The following is a 27616-nucleotide window of genomic DNA, read 5'->3' on the forward strand; positions in this document are numbered from 1 at the left end:
GCTCCTAGTTATTCTTAAGAATTCTCAGCATGTAGACCAGGGCAAACGTTATCTTTAAGTGAAATTCATGTGTGTGTAATCATTCTCCAAAGACATCTCTGGTTCAAATCACACCTCCTTTATGCCTTAGCTGGGTGGCTTGCACACAGCCAGTCCTGCAGCCCTGCCAAGGCAGGGTGGTTTGAACAGGCAAGAGCTGCAGCGCTGGGCCATCAGCACCGAGAACTGCAGCTGTTCATCTTCCTTTCCATGTCAGAAAGCCGCGTTTTAGCTCCCCGGCTGGTAGAGCCCATGTGGATCATACCTCTTTGAGATGCATCGTGGACACTCGAGCTCATAAACTGCCATGTGTGATTCCCCTCTCCTCATGTGGTTGTTCTGAGCTGGGGAGCTCTCCGGGCAAGCGGGCTTTCGAGCAGGTGTGCGGTGGGGAGCTCCAAACAGGGTCGCTGTGCAGTGACTCACCAAAGTAAATCCGTCCCTGCGCCTAGGCGGCCGCTGTGTAAGCTCCGTGTCAGTTCTCAGCGCTTGGCTGAAAATTGCCCCTGCACCCGCCTTGCTCGGAGAGACCTTAGGAAGCTCAAGACAGATCCTCAGCTCCCTCCAAGTCAGCACAGCCTCTCCTGATTCCCTGAAGATCTGTGCCCACCTTGTTAAGGGAACATGAAGGGGGGAAAGTTGGCTAGTTTGGAGTAAGAAATGTGCGTTTCAAACGCGCTTCCGAGCACATCAGCTCAGAAAAGGTCACCAACGAAAGGGCTAGGGGACTCGTCCGGCTTCCAGCTGATTTACTCACTTCTCAGAGTCTCGTTTGCTGAGCAAGAGGATTGACAGCATATCAGGGCTCCTAATTGAAAAGTAATAAAATCTCTGAGTGAAGCTGGCAAATTAAGGCCTCCAGCCAATTTGTCAGCTTGCAGTCTACTCAGAGGAACCAGAGAGAGCAACAATCTATTAAAAATAGTCTGATAATATCTGTTGAAACATTTTGTGGGCACTAGCAGTGGAACTGAAAACAGCATATACGCAACCTTTGGTAGCGCACTCAGCCCGATCGATCTTGGCCCGGAGGGACAGAGACGATGGGGCAGAAATCTGTCAAAACAGACAGGAGCCAGCCCACCGGCGTGCGAGCCCGCCACCGCGAGACCCGGGCTCGGCGTGGCCGTCACGTCTGGGGCCTTAGGAGCTGCAGGCTGCGTGTGCCGTGGAGGTGATACGCTCGTTCTGCGCGGCGGGGAGGTTGCCCCCGTCCCCGTCGCTGCGCCGCGCGGGCTGGGGCTGCTTTTCCTGTCCCCGAGCCGAACGCACGGAGTCACCGTCACGGGGAGACGGAGGGGAGGATTGGGACCGGAGAGAGAGGCAGATAGAAGGCAAGCAGGACTCAACATGCGAAGCAGAACTGGGGAACGGACCCTCAAAAATTGCAGAGCCTACTGCAAAAATCGGCATTTATTCAGCAGAGTTTTAATGAGGAAAATTGCCAGCTACTGCTGAATTAAGTGTTGCTAGCAGCTAATTGAAATGCTACATGTTTTAATTTGTCTGTTTTCTTTCCAGTGGGTGATGTTATTTATATGATTTGTATATAGTTAACGACAGACTATACAGAAAATGTAAAGATTGCTTCCAATAATTAGTAATATCTGAGAGCACAGACGTGAGCGAGGTATTTAGAAGGCATGCCATCACTTCACAGGTTCCTATTAAATAGTTAAGTAAAACATACATAAAAAAATACTATCCTATTATTTAAAGCATCTTATATTCTTTTTCTTAATTAAGGATTTTTGTTTCTTCTGGTAAAGAGCAATTTTGTTTTAAAACAAATACAGTCTCCGTATACCGCTAGTGCGGAAAACTGCATTTTTGTGTCCTTTCAGCCACATTGTTTCAAGGCCACCCAGTTCCCCTAGGAGGTTATAAACAGGGGAAGGATTTAAATCCTATTCTATCTGCGGAGGATTTGGCAAGAACCCATATAGTAGAAAGCTGAGCACAGACAAAAACGAGTGAAAGGTATCTTTTAATTCCTCGGTTGCTGGTAGAACAAAGCCTGCTCCCAGCAGGGTCCCGGCTGGCCGCACCCAGGCTGGATTGGCGGCTTCATTTCAACTAGGGAATTTGGTGTATTTTTAGTTAACCATGTTGAGATTAATTAATTAGTCCCTAGGACTTAGTGCCTGTAAACGTCATCCAAAGCAGAAAAGTGTGAATACGTTGAGGCTATTAATTCACAAAAAAATGGCAGCTCATAATCCAAGGAGAGGAAATTGTGTCCCTCTGTCAGGATGACTGGCAGCTCCAGCACACTATCAGGTTACTTTCTGAGTGATAACAAATTACATATCAATTTAACTTGTTAGCAATGCTTAAAAGAGCATCTTTTTATTTCTTTGAGGTAGCATTTAAAGTTGCCATAAAAAAAATTTGCTATGGGGAGTTGAACATTGGCATTTGGGTAAAGAACAATGTGACTGGTTTGATACCTAGAAAACCTAGTAATTTTAGAGAAAATGCTACAGCTATAACTTCATTAGAATGGCAGAATCTATTATGATTAACCACAGTTACCTAAATAGGAGCTAATTTACTTATGTGAGCCAAAATTCTGTTAACTCATAGTGTATTGTAAGATACCGAATACGTTACTGGGTTTGTGCTCTGTTTTTAAGTACAGAATAAATGCACTATAACGAGCAGTTGACAAGATGTTGATTCTAAAATCTTTTACCTAAATGCAATGAGATAGTCCATAACTGATGCAAGTTGACAATGGGAGGTGAAGAGTATACTATATAGCTTGGGAAGAGAAAAGTTAATACAGGGAAGGGGAGATATTTAGCTTTCATGCTTCATACGGTATATTTTTCTGTTGTGTATGTCAACTAAAATGTGTTGCATCTCTCTAAATGGTGTCTTTCTCTATATGTATAAATGAACAGATGCAGATAGAGCTCAAAAGCATGGCATGGATGAATTTATCTCTTCCAATCCCTGTAACTTTGACCACGCTTCACTCTTTGAGATGGTTCAGCGCCTCACTTTGGACCACAGACTTAATGATTCCTATTCTTGTCTGGCAAGTATATTCTTTGGTCTCTAGTGATATAAACATCAAGCAGCAAAGTCAAAGGTAGTGCAAGGGGGGGCCAATCCCCCAGTTGCTGGAAGATTGGCTTCTGTTTACACCAGGTTTGAATTTGGCCCCGAGGTATTTTCTTTTGAGAGGCTGTCTACAGTGAACTTACTGCTGTTCTTCTCCAGTAACACTGTCTTTATTATTTTTGTTTACTGTGCTTATAATGATTCTTCCTGTAAAGACAAACTCCTGGTTGGGCATGTACAATAGCAAGCAGAAACTGTTTTGCAGCGTCCCACACTGCCTTCCAGAATCTTATGGATGAAAGAACAGGGAAAAGCTGACGCTCTGGTACCAGTTCCCATGTCAATGGAGTCATTCAAGGAGTAACTGTGGCCCAGCTTTGTGTCTGTTTATGAGCAGGGATCCCAAGCAGTTAACAGGAGGGACCAGGGGGATATACTGCAGTGATAGGTCTGCTGTCTGTCCTTGCTTGTGTAATCATGTGCCCATTAATTATCCTCATGAGCAGAAGCTGCAGCTCTCAACCCATTGCTGTATAACCGTGGCACTGAGATTCTCCAGGAGAGCTTGTAGCCTTTGTCCGGGGTGCAGTGCTTTGCGGATCTTAGGAGCTGTGAGGATGTAAATGACAAATAACCTTTAACAGTATGACTTGAGCAATGAATTTCTAGCTGTTTAGGGGAGGAGGAGAACTGTGCTCTGAGTTTCTAAGAAAGCAACAAGATAAAGCCTTTCCAGAGGGTGAATCAGGCCTGAAAAGCAGGTTGAGTCTGAAAGGCGTGGGACAGACCCTGGCCTTCCCGGTCTCCTTGTGGTACACAGAAACCTCCACACGGGGGTGTCGTCATTGGCTTGTTCTGCAGAAGGAACACCCCGTGAGGTTGTCTTCACATCGTGCCAACTGTGCAGTGTCTGGAACTGGGGCTATGGCGTAGCTTTTTCTTAAAAACAACAACCTGGAAACACAACGGAGCAGCTGACAGCAAGACTTTCGGTCTTGAATCCTTTCCTCCACATCCCCTCCACAGTGGTGCTCCTCTCATCTGCTGTGCTCCTTGCACCAAATTCAAGTCTCAAAAAGACTAAGTTCCAGTAAGTGCAATTAGCAATAGAGAGTTACTTCTTCCTCACAAGGGGCAGGGCTAGGAGGAACAGTTGTGGACATCCCCTGAGGTAAGAATAGGATGGGGGAAGACTGCATCATGCACCTTACTCACGTGTGTACAAGTGATGTGAGTAGGCTCAGTGAGACTATTCTGTCATCTACAGCGGGTTTCTCACTGGTTCCGTCCAAGGTCTTTGCTCCAGTAGCAGTGAATTTGGCATGCAGCTTCTACTCCCCATGCATGTCTGACGCTAGGAAGACCATTCCCATCCATGCATGTCTGACAGGTTGACTTGCAGCTGGTTTGTCCCTATGAGGTCTTGGGCCTGCTGAGAGCTGTGACCTTTGAATTAAATTCATGGCTAAAGGAGAGGTGTGAGGCCATCACTGAAAATGCTTAATAATGTTTCTCTTCAAGAAACCCACCAGCCATACTACTGCTTAGTATGAAGATGTTTAGGCTCTTAGTAGGAGCTACTGGAGTGTTGGAGCTTCCTTCAGCACCAAGACTTGCACCCCTTCAGAGAGGACTATCACCAGTTAACTGTCTTCTATCAGATCAGCCATTACAGAGCATTATAAAGAAGAGAGTAATGGGCTGTGTTCACTCACACTTGGATTTGACATACTTCTTCCCTCTATTTTAGCATGTTTTTCCTGATATGAAGTAAAAACCAGACTGATCTCAAAATTTGCATTCAATGGCAGAGAGCCCTATTGCTCCTGATGTATCTGTGGGAGGTTTGTGATACCATTGCGCTGGCTTGCCTGTAGGAACTTGTAAGTCTTGTGGTAAGCCTTCCCCATCCAGTCTGTATGCTACTGGGCAATTGTTATCCTTCCTATAGGGTATTCACATGCAAGGTCCCTTAGAGCTTTGCCTTGTCACGTCTCTTTTGTCCATGCGTTTCCAAATGTGGACATGGAGTTACCAGGGAAGGCCTACTCAGATTCAGTGGCTTACCCTTATACCAAGAGATTAACTCAGCTTTGTCTCTTTTCCGTCGAACCAGGTTAAACAATGTTAATGCAAGCCCACTCTCTGGCATCTCTATGAAAACAAACAGGCTGTGTGACTAATCTCAGCTATGGCAGAAGTGATGTTTCCTGGCAGAGAGCGTCGTGCTGGAGAAAGGGGAAGAGCATTGTCTGCATTGCTTGCTGAGGGTTCTCACCCATCTTCCACAAACTGATAGCACATTCACGGCTTTTTCTGGACTTTCAGATAGGGGAGGAGTATGCAGCTCTTCTGGCTTAATATTGCCCCTGCGCTGGGTCTTCCTACCTTTCAGCTTGGATGCTTACAATCTCTCTGAGACTACCCTTGAACTCTTCATGAGACTTTCAGCCTACTGCCAGGATTTATAGGATTCACATAGTACAACACAGCATTTAATGAGGAAACATGGTCTTCCAGAGTGCTCAGCCTAACAGAGATGATGTAAAGGGGTCAGAACAAAAGGCTGGTAAAGCAGGCCACTGAATTGAAGTGAATTGTGTTGTCAGCGGCAAATGAGAAAATTCAGCTATGGAAAAGTGAATTTTTTCCTTCAAGAATCATGTTTTTCACAGAAACCACATTTAACTTTAGAAAAATTCTCAGTGATTCAGACTTCCCAACCAAGCCTAGCTTTACCTGGTTTGAAAGCTCCAATTGCACTCCCCCATGGTGCTTGGTACGTTTGGCCATTTTTTGATGCAATTTGGCTTCTTAAGCGTGGTCAGTCAAGTTCCCTGTGCTCTGCAGCCTCCCTCCGAAGTCCCCTCTATGTTTCATCATGCTACTGAATACCAGCTGGGAGACCAAACTGAGCTGTACCTAACTGTGTTGGGATGAGACACCCAGTGTGTCGCTATCGGTTGCATTTGCCAGACTTGCTTGTTGTCAGTTGCTTGTGCCAGGCAAATCTTAATCAAGAGCTAGGATCTGCCTGAAGATTTGGGGGATTTCTCTGAATACAGCCCTACATCAAACCTTGATTTTGTTCTGGGGCTGTGGGGAGCATCATTACTGCCCCTTTGCAGCTCTGTTCAGTAGGTGCAGGAGACAGGAGCAGGTTCTTCATTTTGTACCTCTCATTTCCAACCAGTTGCTGGCTTCTAGCGTCTCTAATTAATCTTTCCACGATCTGAGAAAGGATTCTTCCTCTTCTTCTTCTTTATACGCTTTCATGCAAAAGGAGACCTTCTGGTCTTACTGGGCTCTGGATCGCTCTGCCTGTAGTCTACTTTGGCATACTCACATGAGGTAACATGATAGGAGGTTTGGTACTGAATCGATCTGCTCAGGTTGCCTTTCAGTGAGCTAAGGAAGAGATCTGGAGTGTTCAGCCCCTTTCCTTTTGTCCGATGAAGGACCAACACTTCTGCAGACCCCAAGCCAGGAGAGCTGTGTATCACCAGGTCCAGCTTCCTGTCTTCTTTGACCCCAAACTCTGGCCTCGATATCTGATTCCAATATGTTTAGTGCCAGCCTTCCCATTGATTGTAGGACCAATATTGCACCACTTAAGGACTGAGTCCATTGTATACTTTAAATGAATATAACAACTTAGCTTAAATTTGTATGCCAGTAATAAATTCACACGCCTTTCTATTTCACAGCACTTAAAGCATTTCCATATTTTGGCCCTTCCTATTCTCCAATGATTTGGAGATCACAGGCAAGGTGAAGAGATTGTCCAAGACTGTAGCGAACAGGCAACACAAAGATAAAAAAAAAATCCAGAATCAAGCACAGTACAACCAGTCAACAAAAAAAAAACAGAAAAAGCAATGAAGGCAAATACACCCCTCCCAAAAAATAACCTTCCAGAGTGCTGTCCCATCTGCATTGTTCTGTGTCTTCATTTTGATATGTGCACTTCTAGTGATCCCAGAACTGTAGCTTCTCCCTATATCTATCATTTTCCCCTCATTATTTTAATTCTTTTCTCAATCTGTTTTGGATTTGGCCCAATAAGGATGAGCAAATCCTTCTCTATGTCTTTGAGCTCTTAATTGATATTTCTTCAACTCTTTTCAAAGCAGCTATTTTGGCATCTAGAAAAGATTTGGTGTCATCTGAGTGGTAGAAAATATATTTTAATCTTTCACAGCAGTGTTGTTTCTAAGATGTAGCATTTGGGGTAACAGATGGGGTGGCAAAGAAGTTGCCTATAGGGGCAGTGCTCTGCCTCAACTACTCTCCCGCCCGCTGCAGGAACTTTTCAATTAAACGATGAAAGATTTTGTAGCTTGATGCATTCCAGAGCTGCGTCTTAGCAATTGTTTAGCACCCAAATTTCCATGTAAATATTGATGGTTTTGCAGCATTTTGAAAAGCATTCTACAGGAACATTCTTGTCCTAGCTAGCACCTTCACTGAAGGCAGAGGCACTTTCCACGTTGGCTGTCCCAGGATATTCACCGGAGCGCTGCACCAAAGGGGTGTCCTCCTTGAGAGCACTGACTTTGTACAACAACCCGTGTGTCAGCAGGTCCTTAGGACTGACAGGCAGAAATAGTTTAAGATTTCTCGATGATTAAAGAAACCCTGATCATTAACAGAGCTTACGTTTCCTTCAATGCCGAGGAATGCTGACCTGCCTATGGTGGGTGATCTCAGAGTGCATCCCCAATGGGAGACAAATAAGAATGATGTGAAACATCCCTTGCTGGTACTGCAGAGCTGTGTTCCTCTATCTTCAGCACATTCCTACCCTTGCAAAAGGAGTCTTTATTCAGTGTAATCCTCCATGTCCACCGCTAGTTCAATTTTCTTGCTTATGGCCAAATGTACAATCCCTTTCCAAAAGTAAGATTGCTATTTCCTGCTGTTTAAATAATCAAATCCTTGTCATCTCTGAAAGGTGTAAGTCTTTTTTATTGCTAGGCACCAATAGGAATTGACCTAACTTTTCAGCATTTTAAATGACTTTTCCCTTTTAAGTAGCATAATACATTTGTGTTAACAATTGCACTGAGTGTATAGTATGTTGGGGGATGATATGCAAACATGCATGTATTTTTTGAGTTAACAGTGACCTCTCTCTCTTTCTTTTTTTTTTAATGTAGCATTAGGTTTGTATTTCTTTTATTAGAACAGTTGACCACTACCCTCCAGATCTGATAGCATTTGTATTTAATAACCTATATTTAAAATCAAGTCTCTTTATTTCTAAACAGGGCTGGTTTAGTCCTGGCCAGGTCTTTGTGCTAGATGAGTATTGTGCACGTAATGGAGTGAGAGGCTGTCACAGACATCTCTGCTACCTCAGAGATTTGCTAGAGCGCGCAGAAAATGGAGCTATGATTGACCCCACCTTACTTCACTACAGCTTTGCCTTTTGTGCATCACATGTTCATGGCAACAGGTAAGGAATTATTCTTGGCTAGCAGCGCCCTGCCAGCAAGAGATGACTTTGTCAAATATAAGTTTCCTTGGATAATGTGCAACAGTCCCCAATTTGTTTTCGCATTGGATGTTTGGCAGCAGCGCTTCTAGTGGCATAGTCGGTTTGTTTGTTTGTTTCATTGCTTGTTTAATGTAAGCAATAAAAATGCACGTACAGGATCCAGAAATGAGGGGGTTTAACTTTCTTGCCCAGGCACCTGCTAGCTGTGGTTCTGACACCGCAGTTGAAGTACATGCCACAGTCACAAGTTGAATGAATGGAAGTAAATGATATGCTCTACTGATTTAATTGCTATGTAAGGGAATCTGACAACTCGCAACAGTGAAATTCTCAGCAGCATCAAACTTTAATATTCAGAAGTGATTTAAGCCCTTAGGCACCTGTGTCTCATTAAAAGTCAGTGTGACGTAAGTTCAGAAATTGCTAAACGTAATTGAAAATTTTATCTTGCTGCTGTTGCAAAGCAGTTTCAATTTCAGAAGTAGCCCCATTCCTTTCTCTGAAATGTGGCACATCTTTGACAATATGAAAGGGAGCTGTGCTTTTTCCTTTTCTATATATTTTGTTGACAGCTATAGGATCTGTTGCAGCTTCTTTTTCTGCTTTGTTTCTTTTAAGTTGCATTGTATACTTTGAGATACTGCTTGCTATACTGCATATGCTGCTGAGGAAGGGAGAGTTATAAAGCAATTGTGTAGTTTTGTAAGTCCTCTGGTAAATACTATCCTGAATTATGACACACATTGCCCAGGTTTCATGTTGCACTGCTGCCACTTGCTTTGCAGTTAGTTTCATACATCTTGTCATGGAAACCAAGTTTTTGCTTCTTTAGTTTCCTTTTTAGTTCTGACTTTCTTTTGCTTGTTCATTCCTTATTTTTTTTTTTTTTTTTTGCCAATTGTTATTTGGTTTCAGTTGTTGTTTCCTTTTGTTTTGGGTTTTTTTTCATGTTTTCTTCTGTTTCTTTCACTTTTGCTGCTGGCCTTCCCGCATGCGTTTCAATCATTCCCCAAAGCCAACACATGACAGAATTACTTGGTGGGTCACAGCCAAGTGCAGACGGCGAAGGGGGCAAAGTGTCTCAGGCCGCTGCCACTGAAGTGGAGACAAAAAAGGATTCCAAAAAGGAGTCCAAAAAAAGGAAAGATTCCAAATCGCAGCCGAATCCAGAGCCAAAAAGGTAAGAGAAAGCGCACAGTGCACAGAAGTGTTTTGTACGTGGCACCAGGCCTCCTCGGTCACTGAGCAGTCCGCGTCCCCGGTGCACCAGCGTCTGTAACTGGTGTCAGGCAGCATGGGCAGTCCGGAAAACCAGGTATCTGACTCTCTTGGGAAGCGAGTGGCATTTGGGTAGCTGAATCTCACAGAAGATCAGTGCCTGGAGTTTTTCCAGGCGTGTGTTCGGCAAGTCTGTTTGCACTGAATCTGAGGAATCATAGCAGAAACTGGAAACTAGCTGCCCCATACACCCTCTTCTGTGGGCATGGCTCATCCCAGTAAGAGGCTATTTTAGGGTCCAGACCTGATCCAAAGCCCTTTGGGCCCAGGACTGTACAGCAGAGGAGGTCGGATGGTGGTCACAGCTCCTCCGTGAACCACTTCAGAGTCCAGCACAGCTAAGAGCTGAAGCTTCCTCTTCATCTGGGGCAGAGGCAGGACGTACCTGATGGTGCTGGCCATGGTAACAACCTGCCACCCCTCCTGTTGTGGCTGGAGAATTGCTGGCACAGGAAAATGTATTACTTAAAATCATTGCAGTGTGTAGACCCTAATCCCATACCCGTACAGCTCCCCGGTGTTGAGTGTGGCTGCTGCACCTTACTGGGAGACAGCTATGCAATGCCAAGTGGACAACTCTGCATTGGCAGGGCTTTTAAAGTAATTTGCTTAAAAAATTCCAAGGAGGGAATCGTGTCATGCTATAACTTACCTTTCTTCAGCTGATGACTGACTTCAAATCAAAAAGCTGAAGGTTTACATTCCTTCTAGGTCCCTGGTGTCTCTCTGTCACCTGGGGATTACCAGAGGCTCTGTGCTGGAGCTGCAAGGTTACAGCATTGCAGTTTTTAACCACGATCGATCTCTATGTAAAAGTTGTGTGCTGGCTCAGGCAGTTAGAGTTTGGCACAGAAGCTACTAGGTGACGTTTCTTGGCCTCTGCTATCAGCAAGTCACAAGAATGGGCCACAGGTGGTTGGGGGGGGGGGGGAAGTGACTCTGCGTCTTTAGTTCCTGCTGATAGAAATCTGAATATCTGAGTGGATAGATAGAAAGAGTCACAATTTCTTTTCAGAAGACTGTTTAAGCCACATGCATTTGACAACTGGCTGGCAGAGAGCTGAGGAAAGCCAGTATTTATCCGTGCAGTGATAATAGCAATTACGATGTGTGTAAAACTGGGTTCTCTTTAGCTGTGTCCCTTCCTCCCACCTGCCACTTTCATACGTTGCTTGTTGCCTTGGTCCTCGCCCTTCCTAGTAAACCTTTGACTCATTGCGGCATTGAAGACTTTCCTTGCAAATTCTCTAAACCCAGGGACATGCCTGTCTCTGGGGCTGTGCAGCGCCGTACGTAGCATCCCACTTGAGTAGCTCTGAGCAGCATTGCGGTATAGATAGGGATTTAAGTTATGAGATATTTTTCCATTTAACAATACTGTGAAAGCGTTGATTTGATTTCCTTCAAAAAAGGAAGTTACTTCACTTTTAGACTGTAAAAAAAAGGAGGAGGAGGAGGATGTGGAGTTTGGCTTTCTCCAGAACGAGGCTGGCTGTCAGTCAGGATCTGCCACGCAGTGATGAAGGTCGAGCAGGGAGATAATTTCGCGTGGCTATCAATCTCCTCTATTAGCGACAGGCAGTGATGGAGCTGAGGTGGGCTGTCTGCTCGGATCGCGTTAGCGTAAGGTCAGGCAGGGAGACAACAGTAGCTCGCAGTCAGCGAGGAGGTGCAGGGAGGCTGCGTGCGCTTCGGACGCCGCGCACAGCCCCGAGGTCGGGGCTGACAGCATGACAGGCGTCAGCGCGAGGACGCGGGCTCACCACCGCCGCCACCACCGCCGCCGCCACCACCGCCGCCGCCGCCGCGCGGGAGCCCGGCCGGCAGGGCGGGAGCAAGGCGGCCGCTGTTCAAAATACACCGCTGGCGGGGAGCTGACCCTGCTGCCAGAGCGCGTGAAGTGGCCGAAGCCCCGTATATTGGTGGTATTTTGGGACCCTGTTGGTCTGGTTTTGCTTTACATATCAGCTTCCCCCCCACACTTTGGGCTCAGGTACCTTTTTCAGACCTCTGACCACCTGACATGATCTCTCCATGAACAGAGTGTAAATCACTGGTATTTGCATGACAGTCCCCTTAATTTTTCAGTTGATTTCATCCTTTTTGAAGTAAAAATGTTGTTAAATGTAAATTGCTCGTTCTAGGTTTTACCTCCTGCGGATACCTGAACGTGTAAGGCACAGGCTCTCAGCAGCAGATAGCAGCAATGCCAGGCACAGGCTGCTAAACGCTCAAATGATTTTCGGTTCCCCCAATTACTTGCTGCTCACTAAAGTTAAAGCAATTGCGGCCCATGATTGTGGTCCTACTGCTGACTTCCTAGCGGGTGTTTATCTACCAGGTACCATTGGGTGCCTTTTTAAAAGTTCTGCCACTGTGGAAGATTTTGTGGTTTCTGGTGTGTTCTCCCACGTGAAAGATGAGAATTCATGCAGAATCATTCAAACATCCTTGGTTTTGGTCCCATTACCGTTGTATCGAGGCTGACGCTTTCCTTTATTGACGGTCTTCCAATAAAAAGAGTAAAGAAAAGAAACGGAAATGGCTTGAAGAAAGCATCATTTCTGTTAAAATTATGGAAGGGCTTACATGATCACTCAGGTCTTCTCCAGGCTTCTGTTTCCATTTTTGTCTTTGTCTTCACTTTTGAGGACCGTGCCTGTACTCTCTCTTTGATGCAGAGAGAATGATGTGTACAGGACCCTAGTGACTTACCGTGCTCTGTACAGGAGAGACGTTGTGGGTCAGAAAGTGCAGCCCAGCTTTTCCGGGGCCAAAGTTAACATCTGAACCCTTGAACGGTGATTTTTCTCCTATTCGAAGGAATCTCTTTGGGTTTCTATGTGAAACCAATGTGACCTTCATTTCACATAGGCTTTTTCAGATTAAGCCGTGTAGTGGCTTTTTCCAAAATTTTGTTAAAGGTGGCACCAAAAAAGAATCTTTCTATGCTTGGTTAGTCCTGAACCTTTACAAATAAGACCAAAATGCTGCATGTGTACATACTAAATATTATCAGACACTGAGCTTATCAGAATGAGGATGCCAGATTGAATCCTATCCTGTCTGGTAATGACTGAACAGCATCATTCCCTGAGAGCTGTTCAGTGACTGTGAGATGAGCTGAGGTTCTCAGTCTACTAACCCAAGGTCCAAATAACTACAAGGCTCCTCTGTTAATTAATTTGGTATGTCAGGGGCCTGCTTTTCTCTATGTGAGGTATATTTTACTGCATAAAATTTTCAAGAAGTAGCTCTTCCATTAGGTAGCATTAGCATTAGGTTTCAGTAGATTTTAACAAATTTAAGCCACCAGAAATATTATTTTCGTAGATCCTGAAGAGTTAAAAAGTCTGCATAATATATTTATATTTTTTTCCATTGTATTCCAATTACATATCTAACTATTTCACATAAAGGCAAGATTTCCATAAAGCTACTTAAAAAAAATAGAATAGGACCTTTTTGGTCCGACAAAATAAATGCTAATGTATCAACACTTTCATCCAACTTCTCATGATCATGGTAACGGTCATATACTTTCCGTAGTACTTTAGTGTGCATGTTCTCGATTCAGATGAATAGCTCTGAATGCAATAATGCACGTTAGTAAAATCTCACGCAGTGTAAATGCTCTAACCTTTTGTTAGGTGCTGGCTCCATGTCCCAGCCACATAAGCTGGTGGTGGCACGGAGCGGGTGGCACGTGCCTGTCGGCTGTGATCCAGCATCTGTGCTGAAGGGACGTGCATTGCCAGGGACCAGCAGAGAACCAGCTTCGCGTTACCGGCTGACGTGATTCATTGCAATGGGTGTAGGATGGCAGTGCTCAGACACCGTTCGGCTCAGCCGGGCTGCGTCAAGGGTGGAGATCGCGCAGGAGAAGCAACGAGCCGTGACTTGGCTCAGCGCGGTGCTGTGGAGGAGAGCCGGAGCAGAACGAAGGCCGAGGTTGGGAGGGTGAAGCTGCTCCCATGTTTAGCAGCATCTCATGCATCTAGTTCAGGCGAGGGGAAATGTGGGGGGAAAGGGCAGAAGGCTGGGCTAAACGAAGGGCTCCCAGGCAGCGGGTAGCGCACACTGCAAATTCCCAGAGCAATGAGAAATCGGCCAAAATTGACGGTTGCTGAAAAAAGTTTTTCTGAGGGGTGTAAACGGGTGGACTCCTTCGGGCCAGATTTACCAGGGGAGCTGCAGCAGGGAGCGGAGGGGCAGCTGTGGCCCGACAGCGAGCGGCCAGCACGGGGTACGCTCCCCGGGACGCTGCCCCGGCAAGGCGAGGGATCCTCCGGGAGCCTGTCCTGACACGTGCCGTCCGAGGCGCGAATCATCCCTGTTCACCGCATAGCTCAGTGCTGCACCTGGCAAGCAGCAAGAGAGCTGAAGGCAGCACGCTTTTTATATTCGAGTTGTTACTTAAAAAATCAAATTATTTGCATCGTTTTTTGACATTGTTTTTTTTTGTTGTTGGCTCTGTATGCCAGGGCTCACAGTGCATGCAAAGATCTGTTTGCTACATGTAAGCAATATTTTCCCAAGTAAGAAAGTGTAGACAAGTTGAACATAAAAGGTGTAAAAGAGGATATGTCTTTTCATTTATAAGCCACTTTGGTATTTCATACAGGCTTATGTCAAAGAGATTAACCCACTGGAGCTATACTGTATATTTATAATTGCATACAAATGCAGGCTATTGCTTCATATATTACTCTTTGTTAAAAATCATTTTGATATATTTGTTTTAGCAGCATAACTAGCCCTGGGGGCACTGGGTATAATTAGAAAAGGGCATGGGGGGAGGCGGGACTTGTAGAATAAAGCAGTGGCCTTAGGATCACAGGTCCTAATTATAATTTATAATTAAGCCTGGAATTTGCACAAACCATCTCAGCTAAACAAGGACTATCATTTTTGCTTCTAAATTGCAACCTTTTTTTAATTTCACCAGCTGCTTTGTTGACGTTGTTGCTTTCATGGCTTCAAAACCTAAAAATCAAGGAGGGATTAGGAAAGCAACATTTAAAACTTCTCATATGAAATATTTACATTGGGAATTTACAAGTTGAGAGGAAGCATAGTGTAGCAAAAGGAGTGATCTGAATTTTGTTTTCTTATAAACAAAAATTTCTTTTTTCTTTTCTTGCCTTTTTCACCCTTCTGCTTCCTGCTGTGCCCGTAGCTTATACCATACACCTCAAGTGACCATGGCAGGAGCTATAGAGTATCAGGTGAAAATGTGTCTCCACTCAGATGGAGATGTTGATGTTGTTTGTTGACCTAAATCCATAGACACATAAGCATTTTGTCTTTTGTGCTTCTGTATGTACAATATGCATACACAACTTTTTCACCGTTTTGCTCTTTTTTCTTTCACCATTGCTGCTTAACCCAGTGTTACAAAGTTGTGGTTTTGCGTCGTGTGTAAAAGCATTCATTTTCTACAGCTGCATTTTAGCTAGCCTTACTGCAGAAATGCTTCTTCCTGGAGGAGCCTGTGATTCTGTCCATAAGATAAAACATCAAACATAAAAGTGGAGTTGGATATCTTTGGTGAAAAAAAAAATCCAGTAAGCATCAGATAGAGCTGGTGAGGCTTGAAGTTTTCTTGCGGATTTTTACAGCACCATCAGCCACGTACTGGAATTGTCTAGAGCACAGAAGTGGGTCTTAAATTATAGCAATGCTAAGCTATATACCCTTTGTGTTCCTGCAAAAGGGAAAATAAATATGTTCCCTCAAAAAGATTACATTTTCAAAGTCTGAATGTTTAATTAGGTTTCAAAATTATCAAGCTAATAAATTAAGTGCAAGGCTTTCAGTGGTGTTTTTCTAGTTCTATGTATATCCTGCATTTGTCACTAATTAATGAGTTCCTAATGCTTCAGCTTCTGGGAAGATGAGCAACAAAGATTAACATAACTAGTAAATCTGAAGATGTGCAGCTGGGTTATAGTATTTGAAATTTGACAAAAACATTGGAAGTATTATTATTTGTGACATGGCTCAAGATGGGGGATTGTGAGGAAAGTAGAGATGACAGAACTGGTGCTAACCACTGTGACAACAACTTGAAAAGCAGCCGACATGACATCTTTCCTATCATGCTGCCGAAAATGTCAACTTTGTGAAGGACAGTGAGAAAATGGTTTGCCGAAAATTTGAAAGGTAGATTCAAGAGATGCTCATCATGTCAGATGTAATATAGTCCACAGCTGTGTGAGAAAGGAAGTCCTTGCCATGGTGATGGCTCTCGGTTGGCAGGCCCTTCCAGACATCCGCGCTGCTCCAAAAATGGCTACAGCTGACCTGTAGATTGTCTCAAGTTTGTAGGAGCATGATATGCAAAAACGGCTTGTTGTTTACACCGCACGCCGCTGCGGGAGCAAGGGCCATGTGCGAGGACAGCACTGGCTGGAGCAACCGGCTCGGGCATCTTCCGTCTCCTAAAAAAGCCAGGAAATGCAAAGACCTGGAGATGACCACGGGCCATGCGCCGGGTGAAGGCATTACTGCATTACTCTGCGTGCGCCTCGGTGGTTGGGTTAGTGTCGCAGTGCAAAGCCTTGGCGTGCTGTAGCTTAAGCGAGCCGTTTTGGATGGAGGTTCATTGAGGACCTGCAAAGCCCCAAACTTCCCTCGTGTTTGTCTGTGTCAGTGGTGGTGTATTTCTGCTTTCAGAGCTCTACATTTTTTATTTGCTAAAGCCAAAAGTGAAAGATGCGGTTGTGTCAGGGCATTTTGGGTGTCTAACATTGGTCATTACCTGGCTAAATAACAACTTCCAACAAAACTGGAGCCCTTTGAATACAGAGAAGAATTATGGTCAGAGTGAAAAAGCAATGGCTCAAGCATCATTATCAGATATGGGCCCAAAATACCAGCATCAGCAGTGAATTGTCCGGACTGCTGAGTCTGGAGCTGGCAGGGGTTTCACGCGATGCTGCACTGCGCTTGCAATTAAATCGGTTGGATATTTTTTAAAAGCTGACAGTTATTTTAAAAGCAGCACTTCTTGGGACATTTCCTGTCCTTTGGAAGAGACAACCTCATTTAGACCCATGTACATCCTTCAAGTTTTCTCCGGCCTGTCGGTAAATCTTACCGTTGGAGGTTATTGACCCAGCAAAGGGCAACATAACTTTCAGACCATTTCCAGTCCCTCAGCAAATCACTGCCAGCGCAGGCAGCTTTTACTCCATCGTTTGTCAGCGCGGATACAATTAACCTCATGACACCCTGTGAGCTGTTCTGGGTACGGAGCGGGGACTCGATGCCAAAAGTCAAATGAGGACTTCAGCCCTGCCCCTGACTACACAGCATTTATTGCAGCCTGTCTCAAATTATCAGCTCTTCTGCCTGGGAACAAACCAGACACCGTGAGGTGCACAGCATAACAAAAGGCGTGAAGAAATCTTCTATCTGAACATTAAGTATTTTATGGGAATTTGGAATAGAGATATATTAAGTGTGTTCAGACATTAGTTTTTGCTCAGTATCTTTTTTTTTCTTTTGTGGCTTGCTCATTTCTTCAAAATAACTAGTCCTAATTAGGTACTAATGAGACCAGATCCATACTTCCAAAAGTGTTTATAAAATGTGTTCCCCAGCTGAGACATTTTATCCAAGTTTCAGCCTAAATCTTTTCCTTTTTTTTTTTTTCCTTAATGCACAACTGAATTTGGCAAATAATCAAGTAGAAATTTCTGATGAAATGCTGATAAAATTTAAATATATCCTCTGGTATTCAAGTGTTTTTCTCTGTCCATGTGATAAGTTTTATTTAATGTATATTTAGCTTTGAAGACGTACAGTGAATATCCTGTAAGGCTTGCTAGTTACTCTGCTGAAGTGTTTTAATGGTTTAGTCACCTGTACTGGAACATGAGCGACCGTATTTGTGATATTAAGAGCTCGCTGAGCACAGGGTCAAGGAGAAGCAATTGTACAGATTTTATAGATTTTAATTTTTTTATAGGCCTTTTTTTTTTGTGTGTGTGTGTGTGTGTGTGTGTTGTTAAGTTTAGGGCCTTTGATTCTTTAAGAGGAAAATAAAGCCAACCAATTAACCCCTGACAGGCGGTTCATTAGAAGCTTTGTAATCCTCTGCCAAGTCTTTTGTATAGCCAAACCAGCCTAGCACGGAGGATTTACGCAGCTTAAGCTGCACGCTGGAGGAGGCCTTTAAGTACGAACGTTGGTTCGGTTGTAAGACGTCTGGCGTTACCTGGAGGGAGGCCGTGCCAGCGGAGCTGCCCGGTGCCGCCCAAACCCATCCGTAGCCTTTGCCGGTCAGCAGCAGGACGCGGCTCACGGGGCGCCGGGGAGGCGAGGGCCGCTGCCCGCCCCGTGAGCGTCGTCGTGCCTTAACTTCTATAAACTGAGATTACAAAGCCGTTGCAGTTTTCCAGCGCAAGGTACGTATCGCTCTCTAAGCACGTTTCAGCAGACGCATCGAAGAGGGTTCGCGCTCGGAGCTGATCCCGAGAAGGTGACTCGGTGGCTAGGAAGGAGTGCGCGCTTCTGTGTGCTGCTTCTGTACGGGCTCGTTGCTGATCTTCTTTCATACTGTGCATTAAGGGGTAAATTAGCAGCTGATCGTTTTCTGCAGAAATTAAGCGCGTGTTTAGCCAGCCACGGGCCTGACGCTGCAGTGAAAGCTGCCGTGATGCTCCCTGCCGTGCACCTGCAGAAAGGGGGAGGCCGGGTGAGCGCTCGGAGAGAGCCTCGCTCCTTCTCCCGAGACTCTTGTCGGCGTCTCGGCGTGCCGCGCGCGCCCTCCCGGTGCCGCGGTCCCCGAAGCGCAGCGTGCTCTTCGCTGCGCGGGCGATGCACCGGGCTCCCCAGGTGAGGTCCGAGTCGTTCACGGCGTTTCTCCCCCAGGCCCGACGGGATAGGAACGGTGACCGTGGACGAGAAAGAGCGCTTCGAGGAGATCAAGGAGCGGCTTCGTTTGCTGCTGGAGAATCAGATCACGCATTTTAGGTAAAGGCAGCGATCCCCGCCTGAGCGAGGGGGCACTCGTCTCCTCCCCACTCCCTCCCGTAAACTGCAAAGTCAAACGGCAGATTTTGAATGCATATGGGAATTCTGCATAAGTGACACAGGCAGACCTAAGCAGGGCAGTGAAGCTTGCGCTGTAGCATGCTTGTAGCTGGAGAGTGATTCTAAATATGTAACCTTTAAAGGGTATTTCAAACCATCTTGCTTTCACAGGCATGGCAATGCTGTGAATTTTTTTTCAATTTAACAACAACAAAAAAAATCCCTTGTCCTCTTCGCTTTTCTTAGTTGCTGCCCATTTTCACTTCTCCCTAGTATAAAAACAAGCAGGGCTTTCTTCAGGGATGCCTTAACTGTAGGAGTGATGGATACTGCCCCCCAAAACAAGTGATGGATTGCCCCCAGCACACCAGCCTGGTCCTACGCTGCTTGTGCATATTTGCACACGCACCAGTGACATGCATTTGCACACACACCGGTGATGTGCATTTGCACGCAGACTCCATGCCAGAGCCCCTTTTAGCTGTCACTCCCCAGAGACAGTGGCTGGTTCCAGTTACAACAAGTTACAGCCTGGTAGATCACTGGTTCCCTGCCTGGAAGTGACTGGTATTATCCTTTCCAGGGCATAATAATTCTTCTAGGAGAATTAAAAACTCTCTAGGTGACACCTAGATTTAATGAGCTGCTACAACTAACTGACTTTCCCAGATACCCCTTATTCTGTTTTACTGTCTTAGCGTTCATCTCATCAAAACCCTTTCTGAAAGTTACCCTTTAGAAAGAATGCTAATTCAGAGCAGTAGTACTAAAGAATTGCTCAGGCATATTTAGGAAAGCTTCTTTATACCACTGCAAAGGGTATAAATAGGCTTGTCCACGTGCACCTGGTGTGATCTTAACATGATGTGGTTTTTCTAGGTACTGCTTCCCATTCGGCCGTCCAGAAGGTGCACTAAAAGCTACTCTGTCGCTACTGGAAAGGGTAAGCATAAGAATAACAAAAGCTAATTAAAAATCCCTGTATTTGTGTACCTTTCCATCCAGAAGAGCTTAAGTGACTGTTACGGTTGTGAAGGACACCTATAATTCATGATAGCTAATACTGAAATGTCTAGCGTTGGGTATGACCATTGACTTTTCCTGCTTCAACCTGGAAGCCTGTGTAGTCAGTAGTCACTGTAGTCCCCAGCACCCTGGGTACCCCGTTCTGCGGAGTGTGGGATTTCCTGGGCCCGATGCACCCCAAGCGTCTGCAGGAGTCCCCCGTCCCTGTGTCCGGCTGCCCTCTCCTCTCCCCTAACCAGCAGTAAACAGGAGCCCAGATGAGATGCAAAGCGATAAGCAGAGCCTGGGAAGGCCACAGCTTTGCCTGGCACAGGGGGACTGGAGGTGGGCCTTAATGACATGCCTGGAGAGATTGGAAGTGGTGTGGTCACCTTAGGGGCATGCCTTCCGGAAGAATATAGCTACAGAAAGGGTCACTCTCAAGTTTCAGACTGGCTGAGATGGCCTTGCAGTGGATCCTAGTTATTGCACGCATATCTCATGAGCCAGGCAGAATTAGTGCTGGAATGCATGTATTCGCTGGGCATGGAGAAAAAAGAGTTGTGTGTGTCTGATGCCACAACAAATCAGATTTTCTTATGTCAAGGTCCTGATGAAAGACATAGTTACTCCAGTCCCTCAAGAGGAAGTAAAAACAGTCATCCGTAAATGCTTGGAGCAAGCAGCTCTAGTCAATTATACTCGACTATCAGAGTATGCCAAAATTGAAGGTAAGGCTCTTTCTTTGTAAAATTACAATTTTTGTTGTATTTCTAGGTGGCAACTGTGACTTGGAGCTATTTAAAAGAAGCTCATTTGCTATGTATTCACTTGTCAATAAAACTGAGGTGATTGTGAATAATTTTTGTGGTGGTGACTCTTGCAGCACTGAAGAATGGAAATTATGCAAAATGCTTCCTTTTCTGGAAAAGAGGGAGGAAACAGTTAAAAGCTGTAGCTTTTTTTTTTTTTTTTTTTTTTTTTGATTGTTAGCGCATTTGGCCAGTCGTGTAGTATTTAGACTCATGTTGTGTCTTTAAAAAACAAATTGAGAAATACTTGGGATGTCATCTTTGCAGCTGAAAGTATAGTGCAATTAATTGCTTGTGACAGTGGAGTTCAGGAAACAAACAAATAATAAGAAACTGAAAAAATGTTTAATCTCTGCTTAATCGTTTGTGGCCAATTTAAAATGTTTTTTTTTTTTTTTTTTTTGTCTGGGAGTATTTCATTGCCTTTGCACTTTGCATAGCAGTCATTGATCAGTCAGTCCCATACTTGCCTCAGATTTCTTTCTTGTCACTCTAAATCCAGCAGAGCTGATATTATTGACCTTTTAAGTTATGGGAGAATAATAACCAGTGACCAGAGACACGTGTAGCCATCAAAAAGACATTTTAAAGCTTGCTGGAGGATATGTGTTAGCTGAAGCTCTATGATCCAGTAGTTCTTTCCATGGTAATCAGTTTACGTTGCTACCTTGTTGGCTGCTGCACCCTCTTTGAAACTCTGGCCCAACTGTATCCATGTTTGCAATTGCTTAAACCTGTATGTTCCAAATGAATGGTATGTTCTGGTCTAGACTTTGGGTTTCTGTCATGTGTGATACGAAGCTTTCCCACAGCTCAGATTATCGTTGTATGTCTCTAGGACACTGTGGAAAGGAGAGAAAAAAATCCCCTCTGATTTGTTCCTAGTTCTTGTTTACATGAAAAATTGGGTTATTATATGACAAATTGTCCAGGTTCTGTACATGACATGTCCTCTCTTTTTCCATTTTTTTTTTCTGTCTAACGATGCAAATTGTGTACCAGTGGTAATGAATTCATTGTTATGCATCCAGTGAGAAACACTTAAGAATTGGGCACTAAAAGGATGTTTATCAACTCTTGACTTGGTAATGAGTGACAAAAATAGAGAAGGAACGAAGGTTTCTTAAGCACTGTATTATCAGGCAATTTATCGAAGTACTCAACTTCACAGGATATTTTAATTGGTGTATTCTGTAAAATGCAATGTTTAAATATACTTGACAAGGATGGAGAAGGACTGAGAATCAAAAGCAGCTTTTCTGTTGATGGATGCTTCTACCCAGTGCTGGCTCCCTTAGGTTCTCTGTGTAAATATCACTAACTCGTTGGTAAGATTTGCTCTCTTCTTTCAGATAAATCTTTGCAAAAACAAACTTTATGATCTGTAAGTAAAAATGCATTCATTTCCAAAGTAGAACAGTTAGTGTGTACTTTTCCTTTTGTGCCTCAATTCTTCTTGGTTGTGTTAATTATCTGCCCTCTTTTTTGCACTGTGACTTTTAGGTCTGGGAATACTTTGAAGCAACAAACTTTTTTTTTCCAGCTACCTTTTCAGGGAAATAGTTCATTCCACACTACCTGCTCTCTTCTGCTTTTCTCCTCCTTTATCCGTGATTGGCCACAGCCACTTTTTTATACTATCTCTATAAAAGTGGTTGTAACACCAATTTAAAAGCATGCTGGGATTGTTAATTCCAACAACCCAACATCCGCCAGCTGCATGCATCAGGTTTTCTCTCATGAGCATAGTCCACTATGTCTTAAAACAGTTTCTTAGAAGAACGAGTAACAAATTTGCCTCAGTGAGATGCATTCCCATATGCAGTATATGATTTTTAAATTTCGCTTTTAAAAGCTGACATTTAAATATCTACGTGTTTTAAGAGAGTAAAAAAAAGAATAAGTGGCAGCAGTGCTTGAGGCTATGTTTATGAAGAAATACCTGTGAAAGCCTTAGATACTGAAGGCTGAAAATCCTTAGTATCTCGGAGCCTTAACTGATAGAAATCTATTTCCCTCTATTCATGACGTTTTGATCATTATATTCTTGCAAACAGAGTAAGACCTTTAGAATCATGGTCACAACCTCTCTTGTGACTCATCGGCATGCTGAATGGTTAATCCAGTAGATCTCCAATTTTAAACCTCCTTTTTTTTTCTTCCTTTTATCCTGTGTGTATCCCAAAATACTCTGCAGCTATTTTCCTCTTAACCTAATATGAAGTTTTCCTCTGACCTATAGCCTATAACCTCTTTACCTCTGACCTAAGCCTCTTGCATGCCCAAATCCTCTTTTATAGGGAAAAAGAGAGAAATGTATGAGCATCCTGTCTTCTGCTTGGCCTCTCAAGTGATGGATTTAACCATTCGTGAGTACTACCACCCTCCTCTCCATGCTGTCCTCACTCTTTCTGTTTTCATTACCTCAAGAAACTCCAGATCCAAACCAACTCACTCTCCTTGCTTCAAGTCTTTTAGCATTGGCTTGTCTGTTGCTTCTGTCTGTGAAACCCAGTGTGAGAAGTCCAGTCACTTTTTATCAGCCTAAACCAGGTTAGACAATTAACCCATTTGTTTGTGATAAACTCAGATTGTCTGTGAGTTTTTTCCGTTCTTCTTTATGTCCATGACCTGAATGCATTTTTACTTTGCTTCTGTGTAACCCCAATTTGTAAAGTGCTTGTCACTGGTACACAATCCAAAGGCAGCAGCTATACCGGGGAGAGATGAGCTAGAGGTCAGATAAAGGACATTGGGAAAAAGCCCTCCCTTTTCCTGCGTGTAAGATCTTTAACCAATCCTGTGTATAAGATCCTATAAGGCTGTCCTTTCTCTGTACATCAGATCTTGCGTGTCTCCTGTCTATTTTCTCTCAAGCGGAAGTGCTTTACTTGTTCTCTTCCTAGAATTTTTTTATTTACTCTCTTGCACCGAGCTCTGGGTGGACATACGAGCACAGCTGTCGTTCGGAGCGTCCTTGTATGTGCTCAGAGCTTACGGACTCTAATTTCCTATTTGTACAGCACTTGCTTTCACCTCTGTGAAAGGAGCTTTTGGTAATACAGTGCTTCTGGGTGGGGGGGCGAGACTGGGCAACTTTTCTTCTTTTCAAATGTCATATATCACACATAACTGGGGGGCTGTGCAGTCCACTTGCTCATTAATCCTGCATATCTGTTCTTGTTTCTCTCTTTTCTCTCCTTGTTGCTTTCTCTCTTTCATATAGAGAATCAAAAGGATGCAGGTGAACAATTGTATATGCATTATAAATTGCTAGGACTGTTGAGTTATATTTATTTTGTTTCTTTTTCATAGCTCCTTAAGATATGTACTCCTTCAGACTGAAAATGGAGATGCATTAATACTTAAGGAGTTAATTTGTGCTGTCTCAACATAACATAATTTCTTTTTCCTCCTTCCTTAGACTAGAGCGTAGATTAGAAATACCTTGCAGTAACCATATTACCTTCTTAGGAGACAGTTTGAATAAAGAATCTAGCCTTTATAAAGGGCAAGTTTATTGTTTTCCAAAAGAACTGCAGCTCACTTTTGGTGCAAACATGTTGATGATTTGGCCGCTAGTTGAACACACCTAACAAGCACATTTTATAACTAAACTAATGTTCATTTTTGTTTTTCATATCTTCTGTTTTATGCCCTAATGGGAGGAATGGTTTTTTAGTTTTCTTATTATTTTCTATTTTTTTGTTAATGTGTAACAAATGATACAGTCAGACAGAAATCATGTTTGTCTTTTGTTTATAACCTGTGGTGACATGTAATGAAGCAAGGACACCGTTCAGACCAAAACACCTGAAGTGCCTGTCTCTTCAGAAGTGATTCTGTAGTTCTGTAGACCCCTGTTCTCGTTTCTGTTGTATACCAGAGTCCTTAGTTCGGAAGTCTTTGAAACCTGAAGTGTTCATTACTTTTTGTGAGTAGAGTGTTATGTTTTGTGGAAAAAAGGATCAGTTTGATTTCAGCTCCGTTGGCAAAGGAAAATTACTTTCAGAAAGGAGGCCAGGAGGTTGGGCCAAGTTCTGCCCTGACTTCTGCTGGCCTCTGCAGCCAGCAGCATTGGGAATCACCCTCATGAGATGCCAGAGCAAAAACTGGCCCAGGACTTAGAGGTAGTGTATGACACTAAAAACAAGTTAGAATAGCAATAAATATTCAGAAAATGATTAATTTTTCCCTATAGCTCTGGAAGGTGCAAATAAACAAATTGTAAATCTGCAAGCACAGCTATTACCAATAATTACAGCAGACTTCACGTGAGCGCAGGCTCTTGTGCATTAGCAGAGTAAGTGGGCTGAGCATCAACCTGGTGGCAAAGGATAGGTGCATGTTTAAGAAATTGAGAAGGACATTTCTATGGCCTCACTCATTTAAAAAATAAAACTGCTTCTTCTTGATGCTCAAAGCCAGGGAAAGGACACAGTGAGTCATAACTTACCTGTCTTTTGCCCACAAATCTCCTGTTCTCTTTAATGGAAAAACTGTCAGGCAAGGTTAGCAGGACTGAACTTGAAATCAGTTCCTCAGCTTAAGTGGAATCAAAAGTGAGTGAATTTTGCCCTGACTTTTTATTTATTTAACCAAAACCAAGATTAAAAATAGGATACCTAAACCAACTTTACCTTAAACCACAGTATCACCCTTCAGTGTCCCCTCTCCTGAAGAGCATGTATTCTCTTGCCTCATTCTAAAAATACTGATTAAAAATGGAAAGTTAAACAGAACATTAAGCTAAAATGATTAAATGTTAATAACTTATTTTAATTATTAATCAGACAAAACTACTAACACCCAGATTAATAAATGCAGCCTTTTATTAAGTGTCTGCCTGCTTATCGATGTAAGTTGGGAATCCGTTGTTTCTTTAGAAAAGAGTAACTTCTCCATCCCATAGGTAAATCATTTGTGAAATATGCTGCACTGGGCTCAAGTGCTGCGGAATTAAGGGATCTTGTTCTCATTTATGCTAATGCCACTTTACACTACTGGTGTTAGGCAGCAGCAGCTTTAGAGTAGACGGGAGCCAAGCCTGTAGCTGTCACTTTGGCAATTAGTTCTGTTTAGGATAAGACAGTTCTAATTTTTAGACGGCGTATTCCTCATATCACGGTTTGGTTTTTGCTTCTGCCAAAGAGAGCTTCCTATGTTATTTGTGAGTGGAGATTAGAAATTCAGGAGAGTCAGGGCTGGAGGCAGCGATCAACTGCAATGCTTGGCGCCAGCACAGCAGAGTCGCAGGACAGGGGCAGAGATCATGCAGGTGGTTTGGTAGGCAGACAGTAACTTGAGAAACCCACAGAAGTCTTTTTTCTTGATCATCCAGGGAAACCAGCTACTCTCGAACCAGCAAAAAGCATCATTTTTCCTAGTCCTGAAAAGCCCAAATCCACCACGCAAGGAAGCACCAGTGGGATAGGGACGGCGCACCGCGGGCTTTGGCGGTGTTGGACTCGGCTCCGCGTGCTCGCTTTACCTCGCTTGCTTTCCCTTTTTCTGGATCTCAGCCTGGGAAGCTGTATGCGCATATCTGTGATTTTCAGGGAGTGCATTGAAATGTTAGCAATCTGACTGCCTGCTTATTAATCTAGTCAGAGACAAGAGGAGGTTCGGTGTGATTTATCAGCCCAGCTGCCACTAGATTATCACTTCCAGTATTCCAGATAAACCACAAAGCTTAGAAGAAAATCAAATGACATTTCCCAAACAAGTACAGATGCAAACTGTGTGAGTACGTCAGTCCTTGTAGGCAGGAATGGAGACTGAAGTCATTAATAAATTATGCACTGTAGCTCAAACATAAATGCAACCTGTATTTGTGTACTTGCTAAACTGCTGCTTTATTCGTTTCCTTCCTTGAAGTAGCATTCAGCTGTTTAACAAAGCAATCTGTATGCAGCTTTCGGGATTCCCTCTTGCCCTTTAAAAGGCACTATTTAAAACAGGATCAAAGTTATTACAAGAGTTTCAAACATGGTGATGGTCTGTGTTGCAGCATTATCTTTCTACAAGTCTCTTACCAGCTTCAGATACGTAAAAATTCTTCACTGGGCTGAATAATCGTCAGAAGGAGCAGTTTGCTTTTGAGTTTCAAGAGCTGAATTAGAGTCTCTGTGTGAGCTGAATAAACAGTTCTGTAAATTCTTCTTACCTTAAGATAGTGTATCTTGTTTTGAAAGAAAAAATGTTATCATCACAGAAATCCCTTTCAGATACACTCAGATTAATTTCACAGATGTAATAGACCACTGTGCCTTGTCCTCAGGTTAACTCCATTACTCTTTACTGTTATCTTGAGGTTAGCAGCTCTTTTTAACATTTAAAAATTGGCTTGCAAATGAGTGCACACAAAACACTTGCATACCCCTTGGCAGGGCTGGTGTATTTTTAATTATTACAAAGAAATCACTGAGTTGATGGCAATGCCTTTTAAAAAAAATATGAAAAGTCCACAATATTCTTTTCCTGTTCCAGGTTTAATTCTCACTGTTGCTGATGTGTTAGTGGCCCATCTAGCATAAAACATGATGCAGAGTGACAAATACCTGCTTTGAAAAGGTTTCAAATCTGTAAGGAGCTGCCCACAGAGAGTTTTAGGCAATATATGTACCCAGAGTAGCATAGATTTTGTAATACAGCTGTTACGATCATTGCAATCCGAAGCATATTGCAAATTCGACCCCAAAATTTTATTTGCCCATTGATTCAGGTTTCTACAAATACCTCATTTACGAGTATCAGTCGCAGAGTAAAAAGCCTTGGTGCAAGTTTGTCCATTTGAGAGAAGTATTTTGTCAGCTTGATAGTAAGAAAGAAGCTGTTTCTGCCTTTGATTTTAATGATTGGGGCATTTAAA

The 27616-nt window shown here is 43.6% G+C and overlaps 1 protein-coding gene across 8 annotated transcripts in view; it reads left to right on the forward strand.

The window, feature by feature from the left end:
• CADPS (calcium dependent secretion activator) overlaps positions 1 to 27616 on the forward strand; it is a 239860-nt gene that overhangs the window by 148121 nt on the left and 64123 nt on the right. For 4 of the 8 annotated variants that reach the window (XM_062585364.1, XM_062585369.1, XM_062585368.1 and 1 more), the window contains exons 12-16: positions 2946 to 3082; positions 8379 to 8566; positions 18767 to 18868; positions 19808 to 19871; positions 20541 to 20664. In XM_062585364.1, the coding sequence (XP_062441348.1) occupies positions 2946 to 3082; positions 8379 to 8566; positions 18767 to 18868; positions 19808 to 19871; positions 20541 to 20664 (615 nt within the window). Of the gene's footprint in view, positions 1 to 2945; positions 3083 to 8378; positions 8567 to 18766; positions 18869 to 19807; positions 19872 to 20540; positions 20665 to 23045; positions 23115 to 23971; positions 23990 to 27616 lie in introns of all 8 variants that reach the window. The other 4 variants (XM_062585363.1, XM_062585362.1, XM_062585365.1 and 1 more) reach the window with 3 other exon arrangements.

The sequence above is a fragment of the Rhea pennata genome, chromosome 12, assembly GCF_028389875.1.
Source record: "Rhea pennata isolate bPtePen1 chromosome 12, bPtePen1.pri, whole genome shotgun sequence".
Taxonomy (NCBI): domain Eukaryota; kingdom Metazoa; phylum Chordata; class Aves; order Rheiformes; family Rheidae; genus Rhea; species Rhea pennata.